The 22,818-nt window shown below is 42.7% G+C and overlaps 1 protein-coding gene across 1 annotated transcript; it reads left to right on the top strand.

Annotated features, from left to right (window-relative positions):
* Positions 1–3,938: 3,938 nt before the first annotated feature.
* WRAP73 (WD repeat containing, antisense to TP73) lies at positions 3,939–22,467 on the top strand. Its single transcript, XM_064525410.1, has 12 exons — positions 3,939–4,108; positions 5,290–5,442; positions 6,008–6,124; positions 13,672–13,744; positions 15,186–15,289; positions 16,120–16,206; positions 17,082–17,216; positions 17,309–17,386; positions 18,762–18,864; positions 19,939–20,064; positions 20,860–21,051; positions 22,012–22,467. The coding sequence occupies exons 1-12, from the start codon at positions 4,040–4,042 to the stop codon at positions 22,119–22,121; spliced, it is 1,347 nt and encodes a 448-aa protein (XP_064381480.1). The 5' UTR covers positions 3,939–4,039; the 3' UTR covers positions 22,122–22,467.
* Positions 22,468–22,818: the final 351 nt, after the last annotated feature.

The following is a 22,818-nucleotide window of genomic DNA, read 5'->3' on the forward strand; positions in this document are numbered from 1 at the left end:
AGCCAGTGAGCTTTGCTGCAGTACACTTGAATCTCAGGGGCAATCCTCAGTGTCCAGCAGCTTGTTAACAATTTTCTTTTCCATGTCCCCAGTGAAAGGAGCGCTCACTCCTCTCGCTCTTTTCCCTGACAGCTGGTCAGCCAAGCCAGCGCTCTTCCTGGCTCGCTGCGCTCCGGTTGTGCTCACAGCCTGGTACCCGCTTGGGAAGGCACGGTGTCTGCCTCGCAGGTGCAGAGCAGGCTGCTCTTTCAGAGAGCGTGAAACAGGCCAGCCCCGCAGCAGCCAGGTGACGGCTGGTGCCAGCCCGGTGACACACAGCCCCCCACGCCGATGGGGAACAGAACGCAGCGAAGCAGCCCGAGGTACCAGGGAAACAGCCCTCCCTACCAGGTGCTTCTTGGGGACAGCAGTGCACAGAAAAAGGAAGGAGCAGGTAGGTTAGAAAGCCTGTCTGATGGACAGAGGAGTCCACAGACAGAAGAGAAACTCCTACCAGCCCTGTGTTGGGGCAGAAGACTAAACGAGGTAACTCCCATTCCCTACACTACCAGCCAAGCTTCAGCTCCGAGTACGAACCTGACTCTGCCGAACCCACGGAGCTTGGCAGCCCTGCCGTGCACCCAGGCAGTGGGCAAAGAGCTGCAGCATCCTGCCTGTGTCTATCCCCACCTCTGCTTCTCCATTCAAAGCTTTGCGGTTTCTCCTTCCACAAGCGCTGTAACTGGATCTAAGGCACTTTGGACCAAACTTTCCAAGGTCCGTTTATATCATGTAGCTGCCCTACAGGGCAAAGCTGCCACAAATCGTCTTCCAGCTGCGTTATCAAGCAACTGGGAGAGGGTCTGTGCTGAGTAAGTCGCCCACACAAAGAGCAAGGAGTTTCCTTTTGTCTTTTTTCCTCCTACCTGCTCTGGCTCCCCAAGCGTTTCGAGTTCCCCCGGAGGTCTCCCGCAGACAGGAGCGGCCTGGGATTGAGGATCTATGTTATTTACTGCACTACAATCAAGTAGCGTCCCGGTCGCCTAGGCAATGACATTGGAGCTGTTGAAAGCTATGTGGAAAGTGTGGCAAAGGCTCGTGCGCTCCTTCCTGGAATACAAGGCAGTTACAAGGGGGTGGGGAATGCTCAGCCAAGCGTGCTGGGGAATTAAGCCGGTCGCCGATGCCAAAGCGACTCACAGGGCTAGCTGGCTCCCCAGCAGAGCCAGCCAAGCAGCAACGTGAGCTAGAGACTGTTAGTGGTGTTTAATCGGGACTGAGTAAGAAAGGAAACTCGACGTGCACCACACCAGCACCGCCAGATTGCTGGTCTGGAGTTATTCTTGTGCTCGCATTGGTCAGAATGACATCCCTGACCAGCAAGGGCACCAAATTTCACCCAGTTGCTTCCTGCAGCGGGAGATCATCCTCCAAAGGGCAGCAGCACCGGGTGCCTTTTTCCTTGCGTATAACAACTTCACAGGCATTGACTGAATGGAACTCGTTTTATAACATTCACAAGGAGGCAGCAAGAGCTAAAGAATTTTCTCTCTTTTCTCAGTCTGTCTTTGCAGAGGATAATTTATCAAGACACACAGACTCTGCTGACATCTGAGCAGACGTGGGAAAAAGCGACTTGTCAAGACGCACTTGCAGTACCAGCGGATGAAGATTAGGTATTTCTGATGAAAAATCATTGGCCACGAGGCGTTCTCCAAATACGGCTCTAATTATGTGTGTTCTGAGGACTCACTGAACACCTTTTAATTGACACCTGTTTTCATGAGTTGAAGTTTTGCTGTTCACCTTCCCTTTAGTCTGCATTCAACCACTCAGGGAAAAAGGTTGGAAGGTTTTCATTATTCTCCGTTCAGAGACTAACAGCCAAAACTCTGCCTGTGGCACCCACACATCATTTTCCAGGGCAGACTGTGTCTTTAGACCCACTGTCATTTTTCACTCCTCCATTGCGTCCGGGTAGCACCAGCAAATTGATGCATTTACCAGATTCTAAATGCATCAGAGTCACTATATCCATTTGGCAGGGGCTAAATATATAATCCAAAATGTATCACGAAAACAAGCCTCAAATGTTTGCTCTGCTGCTGAGGTTTATTTTTAAAATGATAATGCTTACATTTACCAAACACGGATGCGGGATGGCCTCCGAACTGCCACATTTCTGCGCCGAGCCGGTGAGCAGCACCTCGCCGTGCCGCTGCCCAGCGCGCTGGCCAGGCCAAGCGGCCGGCTGCTGCCCGCGAGGCGCTCGCTGCCCTGCATCCAGCACAGCCAAGCAAGCTGCCACGCGGTGTTTCCAGCTCAGCTTTCACAGGGCTTTCCCCGGCTCAGCTGGTTATTTTAACTGGATGTTCTGGTTGCTGCTCTGCTGGGTGGTAGTTCAGCATGCAAGAGCAAAGGAGGTCTCCTTGGTTTCTGTGCTCATGGCCCAAAGGACTGAATCATTTTCAGGTCCTAAATGCACCCAAACGCACGAGTGAGACCCGTGCAGCCAACAAACCTCCTCCTTCCACCTTGCCAGGTGCAGCAATTAAACAAATACTGATTGTATAGTTTGGCCCAGAGCAGTGTAAGTGCGTCCTCCAGTGAGACTTGCAATGAAATCACTTTTCACACTTCAGGGTAGGACAGGAGGAACCCCAGAGAAACCGGCTGGGACTCTCAGTCCTCTGCAAAGAGCCTGGCTCCTGCTTGCCCACAACAACTGTCCAATTGTGATTTTGGCCACGTGAAAAGGGAGCAACACACAGCCTTATCGTGCACTGTCGGAGTCAGTGAGCAAAACAGAAGGCCAAGGAAGTGGGGATGACTGCAACTGCTGTCACTGCTGAATGGGCCGTTAAAGCACCGTGGGCCCCCGTGATATCTGGCTCGAATCGCATGTGGGCCTGGTGCATCCCCGACGCTGAACAGCTGAAGCAGATAACCCAGGGCTGCGTGGCTCTGCCTGAGGCTGGCTGACCCGGCAGGCACCGCGTCACCCAGCCGAACAGGCGCTCTGACACGGGCTACGCCACCCGCTCCCTCGCGCGGTGGCTCCCGGCTCTCTCTCTCACAAACCTTTAAGGCCTTCTATTTTAAATCCACTTTGCAACTGTCACAACTTCTTGCCCATTTTGTTCATTACTATCACTAATTAGTCAGGAAGCCGCATGAGATCAGAAATTAGGACTCAGGAAGCAAGTGGGGACATGCTTCCTTCCAAAAAAGTCCAGAAAATAAACTGGAGGGACCTCTTCTAATTACAGAAAGCTTGTGCTGGCTTTTGTGGACTACGGGGGATGAAGCCTGTTGGAGCACGGATGGGAAAATCAGTGTCTAATCACACGGCGCTGCACATCACATCTTATTAAATATCCTATTTGCATAATAATTACTTTCATCTCTGCTTGTGATCACCGGCTCCACGCACACCCCGCGCCGCCTGCAGCCTGGCGCGGACTGACAGACTGAGGGATGGATGGACGGACTGACTGACTGACAGACGGACTGACAGACTGGCTGACTGAGGGGCTGACAGACTGACTGACTGGTGGGTGACTCATTGACTGGTGGGCTGACAGACAGACTGACTGACAGACAGACAGACTGACTGACAGACTGAGGGACTGCCTGGCTGGTGGGCTGACCCATTGGCTGACTGACTGACCTGGCCCTGCGCATGTCCCGTCTGCCCGCGTCCAAAACCCGCGGCGGCGAGCGGCCCTGCAGGAGCGGCGGCTCCTCACGCCGGCCTGTCCTCAGCTCTCTCCCGGAGCCGCCGCGTGGCCCCCTTCCCGCAGCGCAGCCGCCGCGGCCCGCCGCCGGCGACCCGCCATCGCGCGGCGCCATCGCCGCGCTCCTCCGCGGACTACGACTCCCAGCGTGCCGCGCGGCGCCGCCCGCGCTCTGATTGGCGGCCCGGCGCGCCTGCTCCCGCCCCTTCCGGTGGCTTCCGGCCCGGGCGCCGGCGAGGGCGGGGCGGGCGGGTTTGAATGGGGCGCGGCGCCCCGCCCTGTAACGGTCCCGCCGCCGCCGCCGCGCGGGCCGCGCCGCCGCCATGAACTTCTCGGAGCTGTTCAAGCTCTCCGGCCTGCTCGGCAAGTTCTCCCCCGACGGGAAGCGCCTGGTGAGTCGGGCCGCGGGCGCCTGCGGGGCCGCCGCCGGGAGCGGAGGTGCCGCGGGCTCTGCGTGGCCGGCGGCGCGGCGCGGGCCCCGCTGGGGCGGGCGCCTTGCGGCTCAGCCGGGGGCGGCCCGCGGGAGCGGGGCCCGGGCGGAGGCGGCTCCCCTCTCCTGGAGACGCCCGAGCGTCGCAGCAGGCCCGCCAAAGGCCGGGGGGGGGGGGGGGAAGCGTCTCCCAGAGGCTCCTCTGTGGAGACCCGAGAAGCTGCGCCGTCCGGTGGCGTTAGCGCTGAGCCGGGCCTGGGGGAGCCTGTGCCCTTCTATTGAAGGTGACAGATGACTTTAAAGTCTCCTTTAAATCCAGCTTGCCGCGGCTTTAGCCAGGGGCTAGAGAAGCCTATGGACCGTAACTTGCCTGTTCCCCCAGCACCTCGGGAAGAAAACGCCGTGGTGTGTGCTAGAGGGACACCCGACGGTAGAGCTGGCGTCGGAGAGCGGTCGGCCCCTGCGGCCGGGGCTGTACCGGGACACAGCGCTTCTCTGTCGGACTGACCTGTGTCTGCCCTGCAATACAGCTTTCCGGGGTCAGGCTTCTCCCAAGTGACTGCAGTGGGGAAAAGCTTCGCCTTTAGTGCCCCAAAACGCATCGCCTTGCCAGCACTGACGGTTCTTAGTTTACGTTAATCAGTGTTACGGCTGAGTCGGTCAGACTTTCTAGTGTATGCTTTCTTGGGTGAATAGAAGAATCTCAGTACATCGAAACACTAATAGTGCTGTTAACCCTGTGAAAACTTAACTATGTATATAGGCTGTCTTAGTTGCTAGAGACTTTTAGTCATCATTATGTCTTAATAATTGAGACTTAATAAAGGTTTATGAAATAAAATAGCTATGGATTGAAGAATTTTTTTTTTAAAAGTAGGTTTAGTTATACTTAACAACCAGTTATAGAATACATTAGTTTTTGGTTTTTTTAATAAATGCAGGCCCCACTCCTGGCTTACTTATTCTTACCGTGGTTTGCACTAGAACGGAGCTTATACCAAGTCTTTCTAAAAGTAAAAATCCTAATTGCTTTTAAAACATTTCAAGGCTACAACAACACGGCAAGTTGTCACAGTCAGTAAAAATCGCTGCTCTCTTAAATCCAGTGTTGATGAACACAGCTTTGTTTTTGCTTTTGGTCAGGCTTCATGTGTGCAGTACCGTTTGGTCATTCGAGATGTGAACACCCTCCAGATTCTGCAGCTGTACACTTGCCTGGATCAGATTCAATATATAGAATGGTCATCTGATTCTCTCTTTATATTATGTGCCATGTACAAGCGAGGGATTGTTCAGGTAAGGACAAATGCAGAATAGAAAATATTTGCTCTCTGGGATTCGCATGCGGTGTGAGTGAGAGCTTCTTAATGGCAAGCACGACTTCAAAGCTTTTGCTAAAGTAGCTGACACTTTGAGGATAACCCAGCATGCTGCTATGTTTGAAACAATGATAAAAATCTTAGTTTGAAAACAAACAGACTTAGAATAAAAATATTTAGGAAAACTAAGATGCTTTCCAGCTTTGTTTTAAATAGGAATTCCTTATTTCAGCAGGAAATAAATTCATGCAGACTTGCTGAATGGACTAAAGAATGCTTTCTTTAAAGTGTTGAATATTCAGAATATTTGGCACAGAAGAAAATTTATTTTACAATTTGTGTTAACACAGAGATGCATGGCTTACTTTTGTAGTGGGATCCAGTGCCAGTCCTTCATGGCCGCCGCTTTTCAGAGGTTTCCTGACCTCTGCAGTATGCGACGCAGGAACTTTCTCTCTCAGCTGTGGCGTGTTCTTGTGAGAAGAGGTTTTGATGAGCGGTTCATTTGGCGCGCCGTCTGCCTGTTTTCTGCTCTTACCTAGGTCTGGTCCTTAGAGCAGCCAGACTGGCACTGCAAGATTGACGAGGGGTCAGCAGGATTGGTGGCTTCATGCTGGAGTCCGGATGGTCGTCACATTCTCAATACAACCGAGTTTCATGTAAGTGTGAAGTCATAATTACTCTCGACAGTATCAGATGGTACTGTCTGCCCTTTGCCTCCTAAAATAACCTAAAGCTCTTAAAGCTGTAGCAGTGGCAAAGAACACAGATGTAGTTTCCCTAAGTCCACAGATGTAATTTAGCTTAATTCCAGTTTAGACACTAGTTATTTTGTTAACATTTTGTTCTCTTGCTTTTGATGAAAAGATAGAAAAGGGGCACTTAGCTTTAAAGCTAAGAATGTCTTTTTGAGAAAGGTTTAGGGATAACTGGCATTCATTAAAGTAGTTTTAGTAAAGTAGTTTTAGTAATCAAATGTGTTGGTAGCTCAGGGAAAGGGGAGGGGGGAAAGAAATTAAGAAGGCCTATTGAATAAAAAGGTATAGTGTTAGGTTTACTGATCTATCCAGGTCCTGGAAATACTTTCAGAAGTGCTTAATTTCACACACAGTAATCAGACTGCTGTTGATGGAACTATTTGCAAGATTAAAATTAAACACATGTAAATGGCTGTTGGTTAAGAGCCACGTTCTGGAATCCAGATCAGCGTTTGTGTACATTGAATGCTGTGGGCTTGCCGCAAGGCATGCGGAAGTCTGAATCTTGAATTTTGCAGTCTTTGGCTTATAGCTGATGACTGATGCTGTTCATTACAATGAGGAACAATGAGAGTCAAAAAATAGCTAACACCATGTCAGAAACTTTTCTCTTTGCTGTATCTAGTCTGTTCAAAACTGTAGAGGATTTCAGATGCCAGTTTATTGCACTATAACCCTCACTAATGCTGAATTCAAATGTTAAGCTTCAAAATTTTCCTTTTTTTTTTTTTTTTAACATCTTGGTCAGTGGAATACAGGATGGGGGACTTTGTATGCGGACTGGAGTTAGTACTGCAAATGCTGATGCTGTTAAGGGAATCTGTGAGGAAATTTGCCTACAGCTGAAGCTTATTTCATGATGCAAGTATGGTGGAATTGTCTGTCGAGGATATTTAGTGCTGGCAAAAATTTTTGATGCTGGCTAGGGTATAGATTTTCTGGCTATAAAGTAGTCTTACAGACCATGTGCGCGCAGCCCCTCTGTTAGAGCGCGAGTTACTAGGAGTGATAAATCTAGAGCTGAGTTTTCCTGGGGGTGATTTACCTCGATTTGGCAATTAAAAAAATACAAATCAAATGAGTCTGATGTTGAACCTGAAGTCTATAAAGGCATGTCTACTGGCTGGGCAGAAGTGTTGTAGTCTCAGTAACCCAAACTGAAGACTGATGCTATGTGCCGCAAGTGAGTTTCTTATGGCACGTGTGTGTGGGGGTGGACTAGTGAGTATTTATTACCTCCCAACAGAACTTGGTTTGACCTTAGAGGATTTCATTAAGCCTTTGCCAAGTTGGCATCTGTGTCAGGATAAGTTTTCTTTCCAGCTGTAAACAGGTTGCTAAATTAGCTTGTGTCAGACAGCTGCCTGGGTTATGCCGATGTCTGAGTTGTGTTTACTCTCTAGTATGCTAAATCCATAGTCTGGTGGGACAGACATGAGTAGTGCTTGAGACAGAAACTGTCAGGATACTTAATATTGGTGTATTATGTACATTATCAAGTTCAGGATTTGCTTGAAGGGTTTAGAGGTTCCATGTCAACCAATTCAGTTTGGCTTTGGTAGTCTGACACTTTCAAACAGCACCAACTAATTACTCATACTTGTAATTCTTCAGGTCAACATGTGAGCTCCACTGCAGCCTCACAAATAACTTTCTTACTGCTCCTAGAAACTTTTAAAAGGATATGGTTATGCTACTTTATTTCAAGCAATCTATGCTTGTTACTGCCATATATTAATTTTTAATATTTCATCTGCTAGCTTGCAGTCAAGTTGTTTTTGTGGTCAGCCTTGCAGTGAATAATTTTTTGGGGTTGTTTTTTTTTGGATGTGACTGGTGTGCGGTTTCTAACTCAAGATATGTGCATGAGAATTCTGGCACGCATTGTCAAAATCCATTTTGACCTCAGTTACCTTTTGAGACTGGCAGCAATGCTCTGTGTGCATCTGAATATCAACGTAAGTCTGCAAATGTGATCATCTTTATTGCAAATGGGTCTGTAATAATGTGTAGTTTTTTGAGTTCCAGAATTATTACACAATGTACCGTAATATAGAACAGTGCAGGTAACTATCTAGATCTTTAGTTAATTACTGCAATAGACAGCATGTACACAAGGCAACTAAATAGTGGTCTTATCAAAGGAAGTGTACAGAGAAGCGCTGTCCTTTCCCTTAACAGTGGATTGTTTTCCACAATTGTGGATTAATGGCAGATGGAGAGGAATTCGCTATGCTTTACTTCCTTTAAAAAGTTTTACCTTTATTTTCACACTCACGCACACACGTGTGTAAATACCTAACTTAGATATCTACTTGTATGAAAATTTTGGAAGCATCTTTGTGCTGTATCCTAGCTTAAGTGGTATGCTTCAAGGGAACCTTCTGTAAACATCTGAGGTGCAAGTTCTATTGATGTAGAAAAGTTGTAGGCTTGTCCCTTAAACTGCGCCTTTGCTATGTTGGATCAGAGGATTTCATTCACTTTGGAACTGTCAACGCTGCTGTCCAGTCTGGCAAACTGCAAGGTGAGGTGCAGGCTCGCTAGGTTTGGCCAGGCAAAAAAGTGGTTGTAGCAGGCAGCTGTATACATTCAAAGCTACTTTAAACATTGGAAGGTAGGGATTTTTTTTAATTGTCGGCTTACATCTTAGCGCTCCGCATGAGAAGTGGTCAGTATAGCTGCAATGCGATTTCCTCCTCCACCCCCCTCCCTATCACCTTGTTTATAGCAAGCTGGCATACAATTCTGTTATGAAAAGCAGTTTTGAAAAAGGATGTTCTGGAGGTACTTTCTACTCATTTAATCAGAGCAAATCTAAATAATTGGAAAAACGTTTTCTGGCAGCCTACTATGCAAAGTCTATCTGGAACCTGAAAAAGTTGAAATATGCTATTTATATTGATTTATGTAGTGCACTGTAAACCAGCTTGTTGTCCCATAGGTATGTCTACTACTTAATTTGTTGCGAGTGCTTCCTCTCCTGTTGAAATCCACTCTATTTTGTGAGGCAGTTCTGCATTCCTGCTGTATAGCAGCATATCTAACACAGCAGATTACTGGAAGATTCCATATTATCATTTTTTCCTGTGCAAGACGTTGTACCAGGTATCTTTCATCTTGCAGTGCCATCGTTCAATCTGACTGCTGAATTCAGAGACACATGCAGAGCTTGAACAAGAACTGCAGGTATAAAATACAGGGAAGGTAAAAGGAACTTCTGGTTCCTCATAACTTCAGTGTTTGATGATAAATAAGTTGAAAATCATTGATATTGTTCTTGTATTTCTTTTAAGAGCCATATTTATGAACTCCATACATTGTACTTTTTCTAGTTCCGCTTTAGGAGTTGAAGCATTAAGGAGCTTCTTTCAAATTACAGCAGCAGCTTTTAAAGAAAAGTGTGTTCCTGTGTATATTGGAGCTAATCCTTAGTAACTCTAAATGGCTGCGTTGGTAGAAAAATACTTTCTGTCGAGGAATGTGCTCTGAATAATCTTCCGAAATCCGGTGCTGACAGACACTGCTATGTAAGGAGGCCTTGTGACCCAGTCAAGTCTGGGACAAAAGTTGACAGTCATTTGAGATGCAAGGTTGTTTAAAAGTGTGTTTTTATCTAGCGAAAATCACCAGTCTTACACCTGCCTATAGCTGTCAAAATCGGGATGTAGTCCTGAACCCAGCATGGGAGACTGTTTATCACGTTACCATCTAAATACTTTTTATTTCTCAGCTGTTTTTAGGCTATTTTAAAAATGTTTCTGCTTTTGGTTTGTCTTTCCACTGCAAAACAACAGCTGAAAGCTTTTCAGACACCATTATCATTTGGATTTGAGTTTGACAACTCCACTTAGTCCAGCCATCTAAAGAGAAAGAACCCCTTAAAATGATCAGCAAAGAAGTGCCTGCCTCTGACTTAATTGACTACACTCTTTTCTCCTGCTTTAAAAGCAAGTGGTCCTTCCCCACGAACCCTCTGAGAAAAGCAAACGAGTAATACACAATTTCTTAAAATCTTTACAGTGTGTTTGACTTCCTTTTTTTTTCCTTTTTTTTTCCCATTCTCTGTGCATTTTATTTCTGTCTCTCCATCTCTGCTAGCAGTGAAAGAATCCTTGATCTAGTTTACATTGGCATCTTGGGCAAGCACGTGAAATAATGTTGCAGTTCCAGCTGGGAATGTTAAGATTCTCCCTGTCTGTCACATTTAATTGTAAGCACGTTGTTAATATGTGTAAGATAAGTTTGAAGTCCACAGGTTAAGCATACAATGTAGCTCTCCCGATTTAGGAAATATTTTTGACTGTACACAAAGAACTGAAAAGAATCCCAATTTGGGGAATCAAAATGGTCTGCTTTCATGTGTTTCTAATATTAGGCCAAAATTTTCAAGCTGTGTTTTACGTGACTTGGAGAAAAGGTTGCAATGAAATGACAGAGCTTATATGTGGTCTCTGACTTGCAGTCGTGTACGTTTTTTTTACTAGTTTGCAGATTTTTCACAAGGGAGGTATTTAAGTTGAATAGAGGATCTTAGCTGTTACAGATATATTGTGGCTGATTTAGCAAATCTTGGCTCATCTAGAAGTTGGAAGATCAAGTGCTTTGATTATTGAAGAATTGGATGTATCCAGTATAAGAAGTCTGTTTTCAAAAGTGTACTTCTGTGTGTGAGTAGAGTAGGTGTAAACATCCCATGGATGTTTAGGGGTTGTATTCTTTAGCTGTAGTCTTTACCCAGTATTGCAGTGACATCATTGCAATTTATGCCTTACATGCTAGAAATTGTGTGTTAAGGAGATATATGGAGCGATACAGTACTATTCCAATGATAACTTTTAATGTTACTGAAAGTTTCAGTGTCTCTGAAGTAAGCAAATGCTTAGCAGTTAAATGCAACATGACAAGACTGAACAGGGAAACCATCATTGATGTCTTTTCTGGGGAGTTGCACTTGACCCTTTTAGAGAAGCTTCTATGCGAATAGTGTACAAGAGGACTGCATCCAAGGACAAAGCGGATGTGGAAGTAGAAATAGCTTTCGTGAGGAAGGTGTACTTGCTTTTTCTCTTCTGAGACAGAATCTCAGGCAAGGCGGTGGTTGCAGTAGGAACTCTGCACGTGCTGTGCTGCTTCCCACCTACAGAGATTTCCCTTTTCCCAGGTACTTGGGCTTGATGATTTTGCCTTGTTTTCAGCACCTGAGACAGTCTATGTGGTACAGGACAGAAGTGTATCTGACACACACCAGGCCAGGTGAATTGATTCTGAGGCCAAGTATTAATGCAACTGTAAAACTGAATGCCTTTGTCAGGAAAAATTATGACCCAGCTCTCAGCATTCAAAGCCTGCAGCTGCTAAGCTTGTAATAAGTGGCTGTAGAATGTGTGTGTTGTGTGCACTGCATGGTTTGATCAGGGGCGGAACAGCAGCAAGTACATTTAATGCTGCAATTAATAGGAACAAGCAGCGTGTCACTACTGCAGTTGTTGGAAAAGAATGTGAGTAGGCATTGTGCTGGTATTTTTAAAGTAAATATTGCATGAGGAGCAGACTAACAATGCTGTATTTTTGTATGTCCGGAAGTGAGCAGTTGGAGTGATAAAACTTGATTAATGTTTCTCATCCAATGGATTCCTCCAGGGCCTGTTTAAAAACTTAAGGGTAGTTCTACAGATGTCTAGCAGTAACTTCATACCTGTTAAATAAAGGAAGGGAACAAAAACTGTTATGTACTCTTCCAATAATGCCTTGTTTTAAACTTTGCATGGAAGAAGGCTGGAATCCAATCTGGTTGTGCTCTTTCCTGTTATTTAAAAAAAAAAAAGTTTTTGTGCTACTTCAAATCTCCTTTCACAAGTCTTTGTATATACGATAGTGTAGGAAAAGCAGCAAATGCTGCTTTTTTGCTTTGGGACTCCACATATCTCTGGAGGGAAGCAGCATTTATTAGGATTCTGTAGCTTGGTTGGAATACTATCAATTGACTCAATGCTTTCTGGCCAACATGGTAGTGTCAGTACTGGGGAGGGGGTGGGACGGCAGGGAGAAAAACAAAAAAGCAAACTTGCCAAATTCTGTTGCAATGAGCAGTCAAAAGTTCCCACATGGGAAAAAACTACATAGATGCCACACTGGAGTCTCAGGGCTGAATAGCACCGAATATGTCAGAGAAGGAAAATGTGTACTGAGGACAAACACAAAGCAAGTGCTGCAGAAATCTCTTCCCACCACTGCTGGTGATCAGTCTGCAATTTGTGCAGGAGGAGCATACCTTCCTTCACGGTTGTTGTATGACGACGTCATGTTAGATGGTGCGGGAGCTCTGCTCGTATATTAAATGATAACTAATATTGTGATTCAGTAGTTTTGGGAAAGATAATTTTGTGATTGTGGTTCTTTATTGCAAGAATAGTCTCACCTGTCTCTCTTCTAGAGTCTCTTACGTTCTCTTTTGGTGCAATAAAATACAGAAAAACACTAGAAAAAATTACCCTGGAAATATTCCTCACTTCAGATGTAAATGCAAAGGTTCACATGACATGTTGATTAATGCACATGTGTCTCATGTGGCTGCCGTTGCTAGGGGAGAGTAAGTATTTGTTTTTAATCGAATAATCTGCAGATGGCAACACAGAGCTTCCAGAATGCGGGCTGTGACCTTGAAGAGCTGTGGAGAGGTTTGTTTTGCAGCTGACTGTCTTCTCTGCAGTTTTTATATTGTACGGACGCATGAGCCTTCCCAAATATCCCAAACGTGATATTTAATGCCTTGTTTTGCATACTGTATTTCGGCTCTTTTCTAGTTCTTCCAGTAACTATATAATGTGGCAACCACCTGCAGGTGATTGAGCGGGGAAGAGAGAAATGCAAATTAGCTGTCAAAGCTGAGTATGATTTTAAAAGTGAAGAACACAGCCAAGTTTTTATACTTATTAATCTTGTCCCAAGAGATATGATGATCTTAAGTTGCCGTAACTTCTAATCTATTCATAAATGCAAGAAATATTTCTCATCTTTTTTTCCAGATTCTATGACAAAACTGTTTATCCAACTGAAAAGTGTGTATCATACGCTGTCAATTGTGTAGCTGGATTTATGCTAATGTCAGTAACTTTAATGTAAGTTAACAAAGTGTTGTTGACCGTATTGGTGTTCTGCATCTCATGGTTCTCTAGGGTACATGACGTGCCTGTAATGTTAATTTGGCATAAGTAGCATCCCTAACGGAAGGGAAGAGAAGATGTATGATCATTCCTAGAAGTTATTTTTTTTTTTTTTTTTAGGATTCAGTTAGTGCTATGTAGAGTAGCTGCAAGGTTTAATTAAAGCACAGAACATACATGATCTGCTTTGCATTGTTGAATTAGGTTGTTTGGATTTTTACTTCTCATTTTTGTAGATTAAAAAAGATCAGATACTTCCTTGTCCCTTTCTCTTTGCAACAGCTGCGGATAACTGTGTGGTCCTTGTGTACAAAATCTGTATCTTATATCAAGTATCCTAAAGCTTGTCAGCAGGGTAAGTATCTCAAATCTAACAAGGAATGGTATTTTTAACATGGCAAAAAAGGAAAATGAAATTTATATATAGTGCTGAAGCACATGTTTCTGAACAGAGTATGTTCTCGCACCTCCCAGCTGAGGGGTTAGCTCTCCCTCGGGGCTGCATGTCTGGGATCAGAACCAGTGTGCCACCTACCGCAAGTGCTACACTGAGCTCTGATCTGCGGTTGTCATCCTCACCGTGCCCGGAGGAGGATTACATCTCGCCTACATTCCTGTTCTTCACATGTCAGGTAAAAGAAGGTTCTTGGAAAGCAAGCTGCCAAGTTTCATGGTAATCAACGAGATTTTAGGTAACTAGAACGGCTGGCGAGTACATGATGTCAAAGCAAACCCCTTTAGGGAGAAATGTAAAGACACTTCTTCCTCCCCACATGCGCTTCCACGTGGATTGGGTAGACTGTTGCAGTGGCTGCAGGCAGTAGCTCCTGTGTGGGAACAGGGGTCTCAAATTCAGGCAGAAGGAAGGAGAGGGTGGAAGATTCTTCTGCAGGTTCAAAGAGAAAAGAAGAAATTATGGGGGGGTGGAGGGAACCAGCAAGTCTGAGATAAGATTGTAGGGGGGTGGTTTGTTTTTGGTTTGGTGGTTTGTGTGCGTGGGTGTTCGGGGGTTTTTTTTGGTAACTGCTGAAGTGACGCTGTAGGAAATGGTTTAGCTGGACGCTGATTGAAGGTCAATCTTCTGCATAAAGCGGTGCATAAAATTTCTGCTAAAAGCTTTAGATAGTTATTTCTTTGGGGCAGTGATTTTTGTTGTGTTCTGCTCTTAAGGGTGCTTTAAGACATTAAATTAACAATTGTAACAATTGGAAGTTAAGCTGGATCTGTTGGTGAGAAAAAGCACTAGTCCAAAGTGGCTTTTATCATTGTTTTACCTATTAAAAGACTTGAAAGGGAAGCTCCTGTCAGAACTGCTAACCACCTAACTGTGTTAGCAGTTATTTGCCTGAGGTTTGTACATAATTATATCTCATATATCACAAAGATAATTATGTATTACATGTACAATAAGAGTGAATAGGGACCAATACCTGGAAGCTGATGGAATACCAATGGTTGTATAACTAATTCATACGGTTAGACAAAAACTGTATATTAAATCTGACTGTGGATTTTATAAAATGACTGTCAGTAATCAAACAGGTGATTTTACAGCAGCGTGCTGAAGTTCTACGATAGCTGTGAAGCTGCAGCCATAGAAATAGTATGCTGAAAGTTAAAGAATTGCTGGGATGAAACAGCAAATTGTTTTAAAAAAACAGCATTGGTCTGTGATCAAATCTTCTGTGAAGCTAATGTTTCCTTTTCTTTTGCTTCCTCTTTGAGTTAGAAGTTACTGCTTTGCTTTCTCTTGATTATTATTATTTTTTGTAATCAACTTTCTATCTCATTGCCAGGAATAGCTTTCACTAAGGATGGCCGCTACATGGCCTTGGCAGAAAGACGTGACTGCAAAGACTTCATTAGCCTCTTTGTATGCAGTGACTGGCAGCTACTGAGAGTAAGATATGTCCTTGCTTTCCACTGCTTTTGCACAGACTACATGTAAACCCTGCATGCTCCTTTAAATACGTGGTCACCTTGCTAGTCCGGTGTTAGGTTTATCAGTGCAGTTTCTTGCCGGTATCTGGCTCCTTCGCTGGCCTGCAGGCATGCTTTTGTAGCGGAGGAATTCTGTTCAGGAAGTCATGTTCCTGATGGAATGCAATAACTTTGCTTCTAAACTTTTGTGTGAGCTTTTTTACCATAAGCTATTCTGCAGTAGTAATTGGGAAAGTATCGACTGCTTGGCAGAGTGATAATTTGAAACGGATGGTATGAATCCTCTTATTTTTTATTTAAAAGTGAAAATGGGCTATGCAGAATGCACTTTAGCATGCCTTAAAGAACTGGATGAATCTGTGGAAATTAAAACCCATTAAGAACTAGTCTGTATGTGGCATCACCTTTGGTCAGGAATTTCGAGTTTCATTGGAAACTGATAGAGTAATTTGGGGAAATAGTACAAAATGCTCGCTATGTTCCTGAGCTCTTCCCTAATGATCCTGTCGCAGTCTTTGAGACAAGGACTTAGGCTAGATAGATTTTTTGGGTGGTTCAGCGTAATTATATTTATTTTCTTATAAAATGCCATTCATTTAAAAACATACCAACTTGATTTTTTTGGACAAAAACCAAAAAAATCAGCTTCTACGCTAGTAAAAAAGGCTCTGTTACATTTGTGATGGGAATTAAAGAGATAAAATTGAGGATTTTGTTTTGATGTCAGAGGCAACAGTGTTTCTTAGTATAATGTTGTAAATGGTTTTATGTCTTTTCTTGTGGGGGCAGCATTTTGACACGGAAACGCAGGATCTGTTTGGGATTGAATGGGCTCCTAACGGCTGTGTTCTGGCAGTGTGGGATACGTGTCTGGAGGTACGAGAAAAAGCAGATTATTTCCTTTGAGTTCAACTTGTCTTTTATAGTTGCTGTGTGTAAAGCAGCAACTAAAGAAACCTAGTTTTGTAATACCTTATAACAAATGCTGCAACTCTAAGAAACCCTTTAAAATATAATACCTGTATTGGCAATCAGTGTCCTTACGTGTGTATGTAAAACTGTCTTGTAAATCTTTTTAATGATAGCAAATTATATTATTAGCATTCTTTCTAATATAGCTAAAAATACATTTTTAACTTTGATTTTAAACATTGCATAAGCAGCTATTAAGATAATGAATTATTCTGTCAGACTTTTCTGCGGTAGTAATTGACATTGCATTGCACAGTGACTTTACAGTTCACTAAAAGTACTCATCCGACAAGTTGGCAAGGAACACATAAATTGCTGTCCTCAGTGCTCTGAATACACAAACTTCTAGATACAGAGGAGGAGATATGGGCATAAGAATATGGGCCACATGATCAAAACGAATACCGCTGGGAGCGGGCAGGGACGTACCTCTGACATCCTTCGTCAGATGACCGCTGATGCGGAAGGAGTATGAGGGTCTCCCTTAACGGCATCTGCTACTGGCGCTGTTGAAGAGGCTGTTGGGGTGGGTGGGCTGTTGATCTGACCCAGCAGGGCATTTATGGTCACAGGAACAGGGTGGACATGTTCCAGGAGTGCCAGAAAAACCAAAGAGGTGGCCTTAGAACCTCTTGTCTTGTATCACAGATAGAAACAGACCATAGTTTCGGTATTTAACTTACTGCATTTTAAGCTGTGAGGGTTTGGCAGGAGTGCTTTTGCCTGTCTGTGGCTTTTAACGATATTGTCAGTCTTGAATTAATCAATTTATATTTCAGTATAAGATACTGCTGTACTCCCTTGATGGCAGACTGCTGTCTACGTATCGGGCTTACGAATGGTCGTTAGGCATAAAATCAATTGCCTGGAGTCCCAGCAGTCAATTTTTGGCAATTGGCAGCTATGATGAAAAGGTAAGAAATAGAAAAGAGAAATTAAACATATTGAAGTCATTTGCAAAACTTTGTCATAACAGTTTTCTCCCGCAATGCTTGCTTGGAATTAGGTGCGTATCTTGAACCACGTAACTTGGAAGAAGATCACAGAGTTTGAGCATCCAGCAACCATTACTAACCCAAAGACTGTAAGTATACGTCCAAAATCCACTGAATCATTAGCAACACTTTGTTAGTGCTGTTGTTTGTCTGAAAGGTGCTAGTAAATCCACTCCATTCTGGAGACTTTGCCTTTTTTTTTTTTTTTTAACCTGCTAATCTGTAAATAGTGCTTGAGGAATTGCATGAAAATTTGTGGATACAAGAAAAATAGAGAAATCCTCTCAAGTTCCATGAAATATGCACGTCTGATCCTCTCTGTACTAGCACTAATGGATTCTGAGGTCTTCTGTTACATGCCAACATGTTTTGATGCAGGTGGTTGATTGCATTATAATTTTGGGTATGCGGATGATGAGACTAAGCTGGGAAATTTAGCAGAGGATAGATAGGTCTCAGTTTTATGCAACTCACAACATTAAACAGCATTTGAGCTGGATTGTGATCAGATTTAGATTTCGTAATTACAAGCTCATTCAGCTCACTTAAAAAGGATTTCTTGTAAACATCTGCCATCACTTATTTTTAATCTTGCATGTGTATACAGTCTATGGAGAGTTGGTGGCAGGCATAACTGTAGCTTTTGCTTCAAAAAAGCATAAATTGTTCTCATCCGTCAAGGTGAAAAAGAACACCTAGTAATAGCATTGCATGCTATTGCAAAGGAAGGACTAGTCTTCCATTTTTGCAGGTATCCTGAAAGTATTTACATGGGTAGACTGTGAATCTACAAAATTAACATGAATGTGTTAATATCTCTTAACCAGAGGTATGATCTGTAAAATGAACCTCAGCAAATTTTTTCCTTACTGAAAAGTGGTCTCAGATGTAAAACATGTAATGGAAAACAAATGAAAAATGCTCTGTTAATCCCTTATCACAAAGACTAGAATTTCCATTGATTTCCCCCCCCCCCCCCCCTTTTTTTTTTTTTCTGAGGGCTTGTGTTTGGGAATAGTAAGTTGTAGGTGTGGTACTAAAACATCTGTACTATTGCCTCCTGCAAGGTTGCACTTTGATCGCATACTATCATAAATAAATACAAAGATTGTCTTTGTTACAAAAAATGAAGTCCATGTTCCCAACATAATAAAGAATTATTGTATTGCCAAATTTAACCTTCAGGGATAATGAATGAGGCATACTCTGCTGGACTCATTCTTCATAGACTTCAATTTTATTTATTTATCATGGAAGTGTTTTCCTGATCATGGTTTCAAACTACAAATGATTCACTGAGAATGCCAGATTCAGTATTTGCCTGTTGATACCCTTTCCTCCTTTGATGAAACAGAGGATGCTGAATTCTAATACACTTGAAAATAAGCTAGTGGCACGTGGATGGCTTGGTAATATCCAATTATCTTAAGCCCTTCTGTAGGACTCTTGCTTGTTTCTTTGTAGATTGTGTATAAAGAAGTGGAGAAATCCCCATCTGTTGATGCAGAGAGACTTTCTTTCCCTCCGAGAGCATTGGCTAGTTCTCTCTTCAGCACACAGAGTAAATGTAAGCCAAAGTTTACTTAAAATGAGACTGAAGTTTGTCTCCTTTTAAGTCTCATTTGAGTTTGCCCTGTGAAGTGTTTCTGTAAATAAACATTACAGGCAAACTCTGTCTTTTGATGTTGGGATAGATCCTCTGGATGCTCTGCTCAAGTCTTCTGAATTAATTATCTGAAATATTTCCAAGGGCAGTAAGGGCTCTAATAGATAGGGTGCTTGCTGTCTATTTGGTGTTTTGGAGGTAGATTAAAGAGTAGGGAGATGCTGTAGAAGAGAGCTGTAATTGCTTGGGCAGAGGAGAAATAGCAGACAGATCTTCAGTGTTGGGGTTCCTTGCAAAAAATGATCTTAACATTGTGTGAATTTCTTTTCCTTGTTTGTGCAATCTATACAATATTCTTTCGTGCCTTAAAGTTACTTTAACTGTTGCAGATAATTGTGATAGTTCATCTTATTTTAGCAGTTAAAAATCTTAGTGTGGGGCAATTCCTATGATAAAAAAAAAGGTGTCAAAAGGCACTCTTGCTATGTTTTTTAGGATAGTAATTAATCCCTTAAGTAGGAGATAAAGTGAAAAAGCAGAGCAAGAAGAAAGGGATTTGACGAAGTGATTCATCTAAGGGGCTGTAGTCCTAGCAATACTTTAAACTTGCCTTCAGACAACAGGCTCAAATAGCGAAGAGGTCATAGAACACGTATGATTAATATTTTTTTTTTTCTGTCTTTAAGTGTCTCATTACTTAAGGGGCTGTAATTTCATGACTACTTTGCCTTGCACTCGTGTTTGTTTGAAACACTGGTTAAAAGACGGTGAAAACTTGATCTGACTACCTTTTATAGTTTAATCTCAGACTTGCCTGGATTTCCAGGCCCTTTTTATGTATAGAAGGGCAAGAATAGTAAGCTGTTTATATAAAGATGCAAAGCCTTAAAGCAGTTGGGACTTTTTTGATTGCAAGGTCTTGCAGGAAAGTAAAATGCTGCCCTATCATTTCAGAGATCCAACTTTTAACAGTTGGAATGTGTTATTTTGTCCATCTAGGCTTGCTTAGTAAAGTACTTTTATTTCAAATTACAGATGATATTTCCCAGGTGCCAGTTTCTTTACAGTACGTCAAACCAATTGCTGATAGGGCGAATCCCAAAATCGGGATTGGAATGCTGGCATTCAGTACAGATAACTGTTTCTTGGCAACCAGAAATGGTAAGTTCCTAATGGACTCTTATTAAAGGAGAAATCTATTTGTTACGTAAATGGTATTGTCATATACTAAACAAGGACAACTGAGTTATTTTGCACTATGGGAAGATTCATCATCCTATTCAAAACTGGCTTGTTGTTCTGCAAGCACTTTTCAGCTACAGAGGAAATCAGCCTATGTCCTCCAGCATCATCATGTATTGTGAGCTGTGACCCACTTCTTGCGTTAACTCATAATCTTGTCTTTCTCTTTAACATATGCTTTAATTTCCTCTGTGTGTGTATATATATATACACCGTATATATAGAATGTGTAGAATATATATATAACTCACTGTATTTGAAAATGGAACACATCTTTCTTCCTTTATTTACAGCAAATATCTCCTTAAAAGGCAGAATTTCTCAAAGCCTGTAATAGTGTGGTTTTGATTAGCACAAATAAAGCTATGGAATTAACATCTAATTTTGCCTCTTGTCAGGGCTGAGGGCTGTTTGCTTCAGAATGCAAAACTTGTGGTTCGAAGGCAAAACCTACAAACAGCAGCATAATTGTGAATAATTTCATAAAAGCTAGTGAAGGACTGGAAGATAAATTCTTTCTATTCTTTTTGCAGTTTCTGCAAAGTAGAATTTAAGGTGCTGTCAGGTGAAACTGCGGCGGTGTTAAACCCGTGTTGTACCTGGATGGTTTGTGTATCGTTAGACCTCATTTAATGTCTATTTCTTTAAATAAATGTATGCATGTTCTATTTTTCCTTCTGCTATTCACGTGGTCACTCTTTCCTTTTCTGATAGATAATATTCCTAATGCTGTCTGGATCTGGGACATTCAAAAGCTGAAACTGTTTGTAGTCTTGGAGCAGTTGTGTGCAATCCAGTCTTTCCAATGGGATCCACGACAACCTCGACTTGCTATATGTACAGGAAACAGCAAAGTGTACTTATGGTCCCCAGCTGGATGTGTGTCAGTGCAGGTTCCAATGGAAGGTAAGGCTGCTTGCAGCAACCTCCACAAATTATCATTGTTTTTTTTATTTACAAGATGTTTTTCTCACTATAAATTGGCCAGGATGTTGTTGTGTAAAGGTTCAAAAGTGCACTTGGAGCTCCTTAAAAACAGATATTTCTATCTACAAAAAGGCATTCACAGTGAGACATAGTAAATGTGAAAATATATCAAGAACAGAGCACATGGGTTAAAAATGGTTTATTGTTGCTTTAATTATATAATATGGTGCGGTCTTTCTCAAGACTTGTACCAGTTTGTTTATAAAGAAGCAATAGCTGTCCAGAATGGCAAGTGTTGAAATAAAGCCTTTGCCTAGAATGATTTTGGGTGTTCTGAAAACAATTAAACTATAGCAAAGCACTAGCTGGGGAAAAAAAATGAACATGTTCAATCTAGTGTGTGAAGATAGGCCTAAGAACATATGGGACCTGAACTCTGACTCAACCTGCATGATAGAAAGTTTTCTGTGTTTTGCAATGAGTCACATCAGGCCATTAGCTAGACTACATAAACATCTTTCATATTGGGCAGAAAAGAAACAAATCACAAAGTTTCGAGTTTCTTTTCTATACAGCTAGCACCTATATTGCCAGGTTATGCAGCTCTGCACCACCGGACAGTCCTCTGGCATTTGTCTGCATTAAAATGATGTGGCCACAAACTCGATCGTGCTTGTATATGGAGCACAAAGTGACCGTAGATCTTGCTACGTGAAGGGGGAAAAGAGCGAGTGCTGCAGCCACTTGTGTGCATTGAAATACTGGAGAGCAAACTGGGTCCAGTATCGCAGGTCAAAAATCAGTCGCCCTGTTAAGCCTCCTGGGAGAGGGAGAGCAGGCACCTTTTGCAATCCGTGTGACTGTTACCCTAAGAAAAGATAGCTGGAGTAGGATGGTTGGCTATCGACGTCTTGCTGACAAACTGATCTGTTTCTACAGGGGACTTCCAGATCCTCTCTCTCTGCTGGCATTCTAGTGGAGATTCTGTGGCACTTCTGAGTAAGGATAACTTTTGTGTGTGTTACTTGGAAAGAGAAGAGGTAAAATAATCATTTACATTAAAAAAAAAAAAAAGTTGGTAAGTTTGAGGCAACGTGAGAAAAGGTCAAATCCTGTTGTCCAGTCTGAAGCTGTTTTGTACTAATAAATTATTTATTTGAAGGAGCATAAACTCTGCTGTGTGAACTATTGTGATTGTATTTGAATGAAGTGATGTTACAACTGAAGTATAGAAAATGAAGCCTGGATTTTAAGGAAACTTCAATATTGATGTAGTTGAAGTTTCTCTTGAACTTTCTTAACTCTGAAACTTATTTTCTAAAATTGTAGCTGCGTGTATATAATGTATAGATGTTGTTTAAATTTGATAATTCCCAATAAAAATTTTGATAATTATTTACCTTGCATGACCCTAATTATAAGCCTGCATTTCTCCATTGTAGTTCTGAGAGAAAACTGAAGTCTGTTTCACTACCATCATCATCATCATCTCCGTTTAAGGGTAACTGCACAATACTGTCAGTGACATGATTGCATAGCTATTAGGTATCCAAAAACAAGGAAACAGTTATTTGCACATAGCACCATACAACTTGCATCTACCCCAGCCTGACAGTAGGTTCTCTTGTCTGTTAGAATGGAATATTGTAGCAGAAGTAGATACATCAAGACACTTTCTAGTGAACGGATTACTGCAAAACCAAAAAGAGTCGTTTGTTCAAGAAGCAAATGAAGTCATTTATAATA

This window comes from Dromaius novaehollandiae, chromosome 24 (assembly GCF_036370855.1).
Source record: "Dromaius novaehollandiae isolate bDroNov1 chromosome 24, bDroNov1.hap1, whole genome shotgun sequence".
NCBI classification, from domain to species: Eukaryota; Metazoa; Chordata; class Aves; order Casuariiformes; family Dromaiidae; genus Dromaius; species Dromaius novaehollandiae.

Bases quoted from the DNA above. Each gene is read 5' to 3' on its own strand.
- WRAP73 (XM_064525410.1), top strand. From the start codon at position 4,040: ATGAACTTCTCGGAGCTGTTCAAGCTCTCCGGCCTGCTCGGCAAGTTC. The intron at 17,387-18,761 runs GTAAGTATACGT...GTTTCTTTGTAG, and splicing joins CCATTACTAACCCAAAGACT to ATTGTGTATAAAGAAGTGGA. The intron at 18,865-19,938 runs GTAAGCCAAAGT...TTCAAATTACAG, and splicing joins CTTCAGCACACAGAGTAAAT to ATGATATTTCCCAGGTGCCA.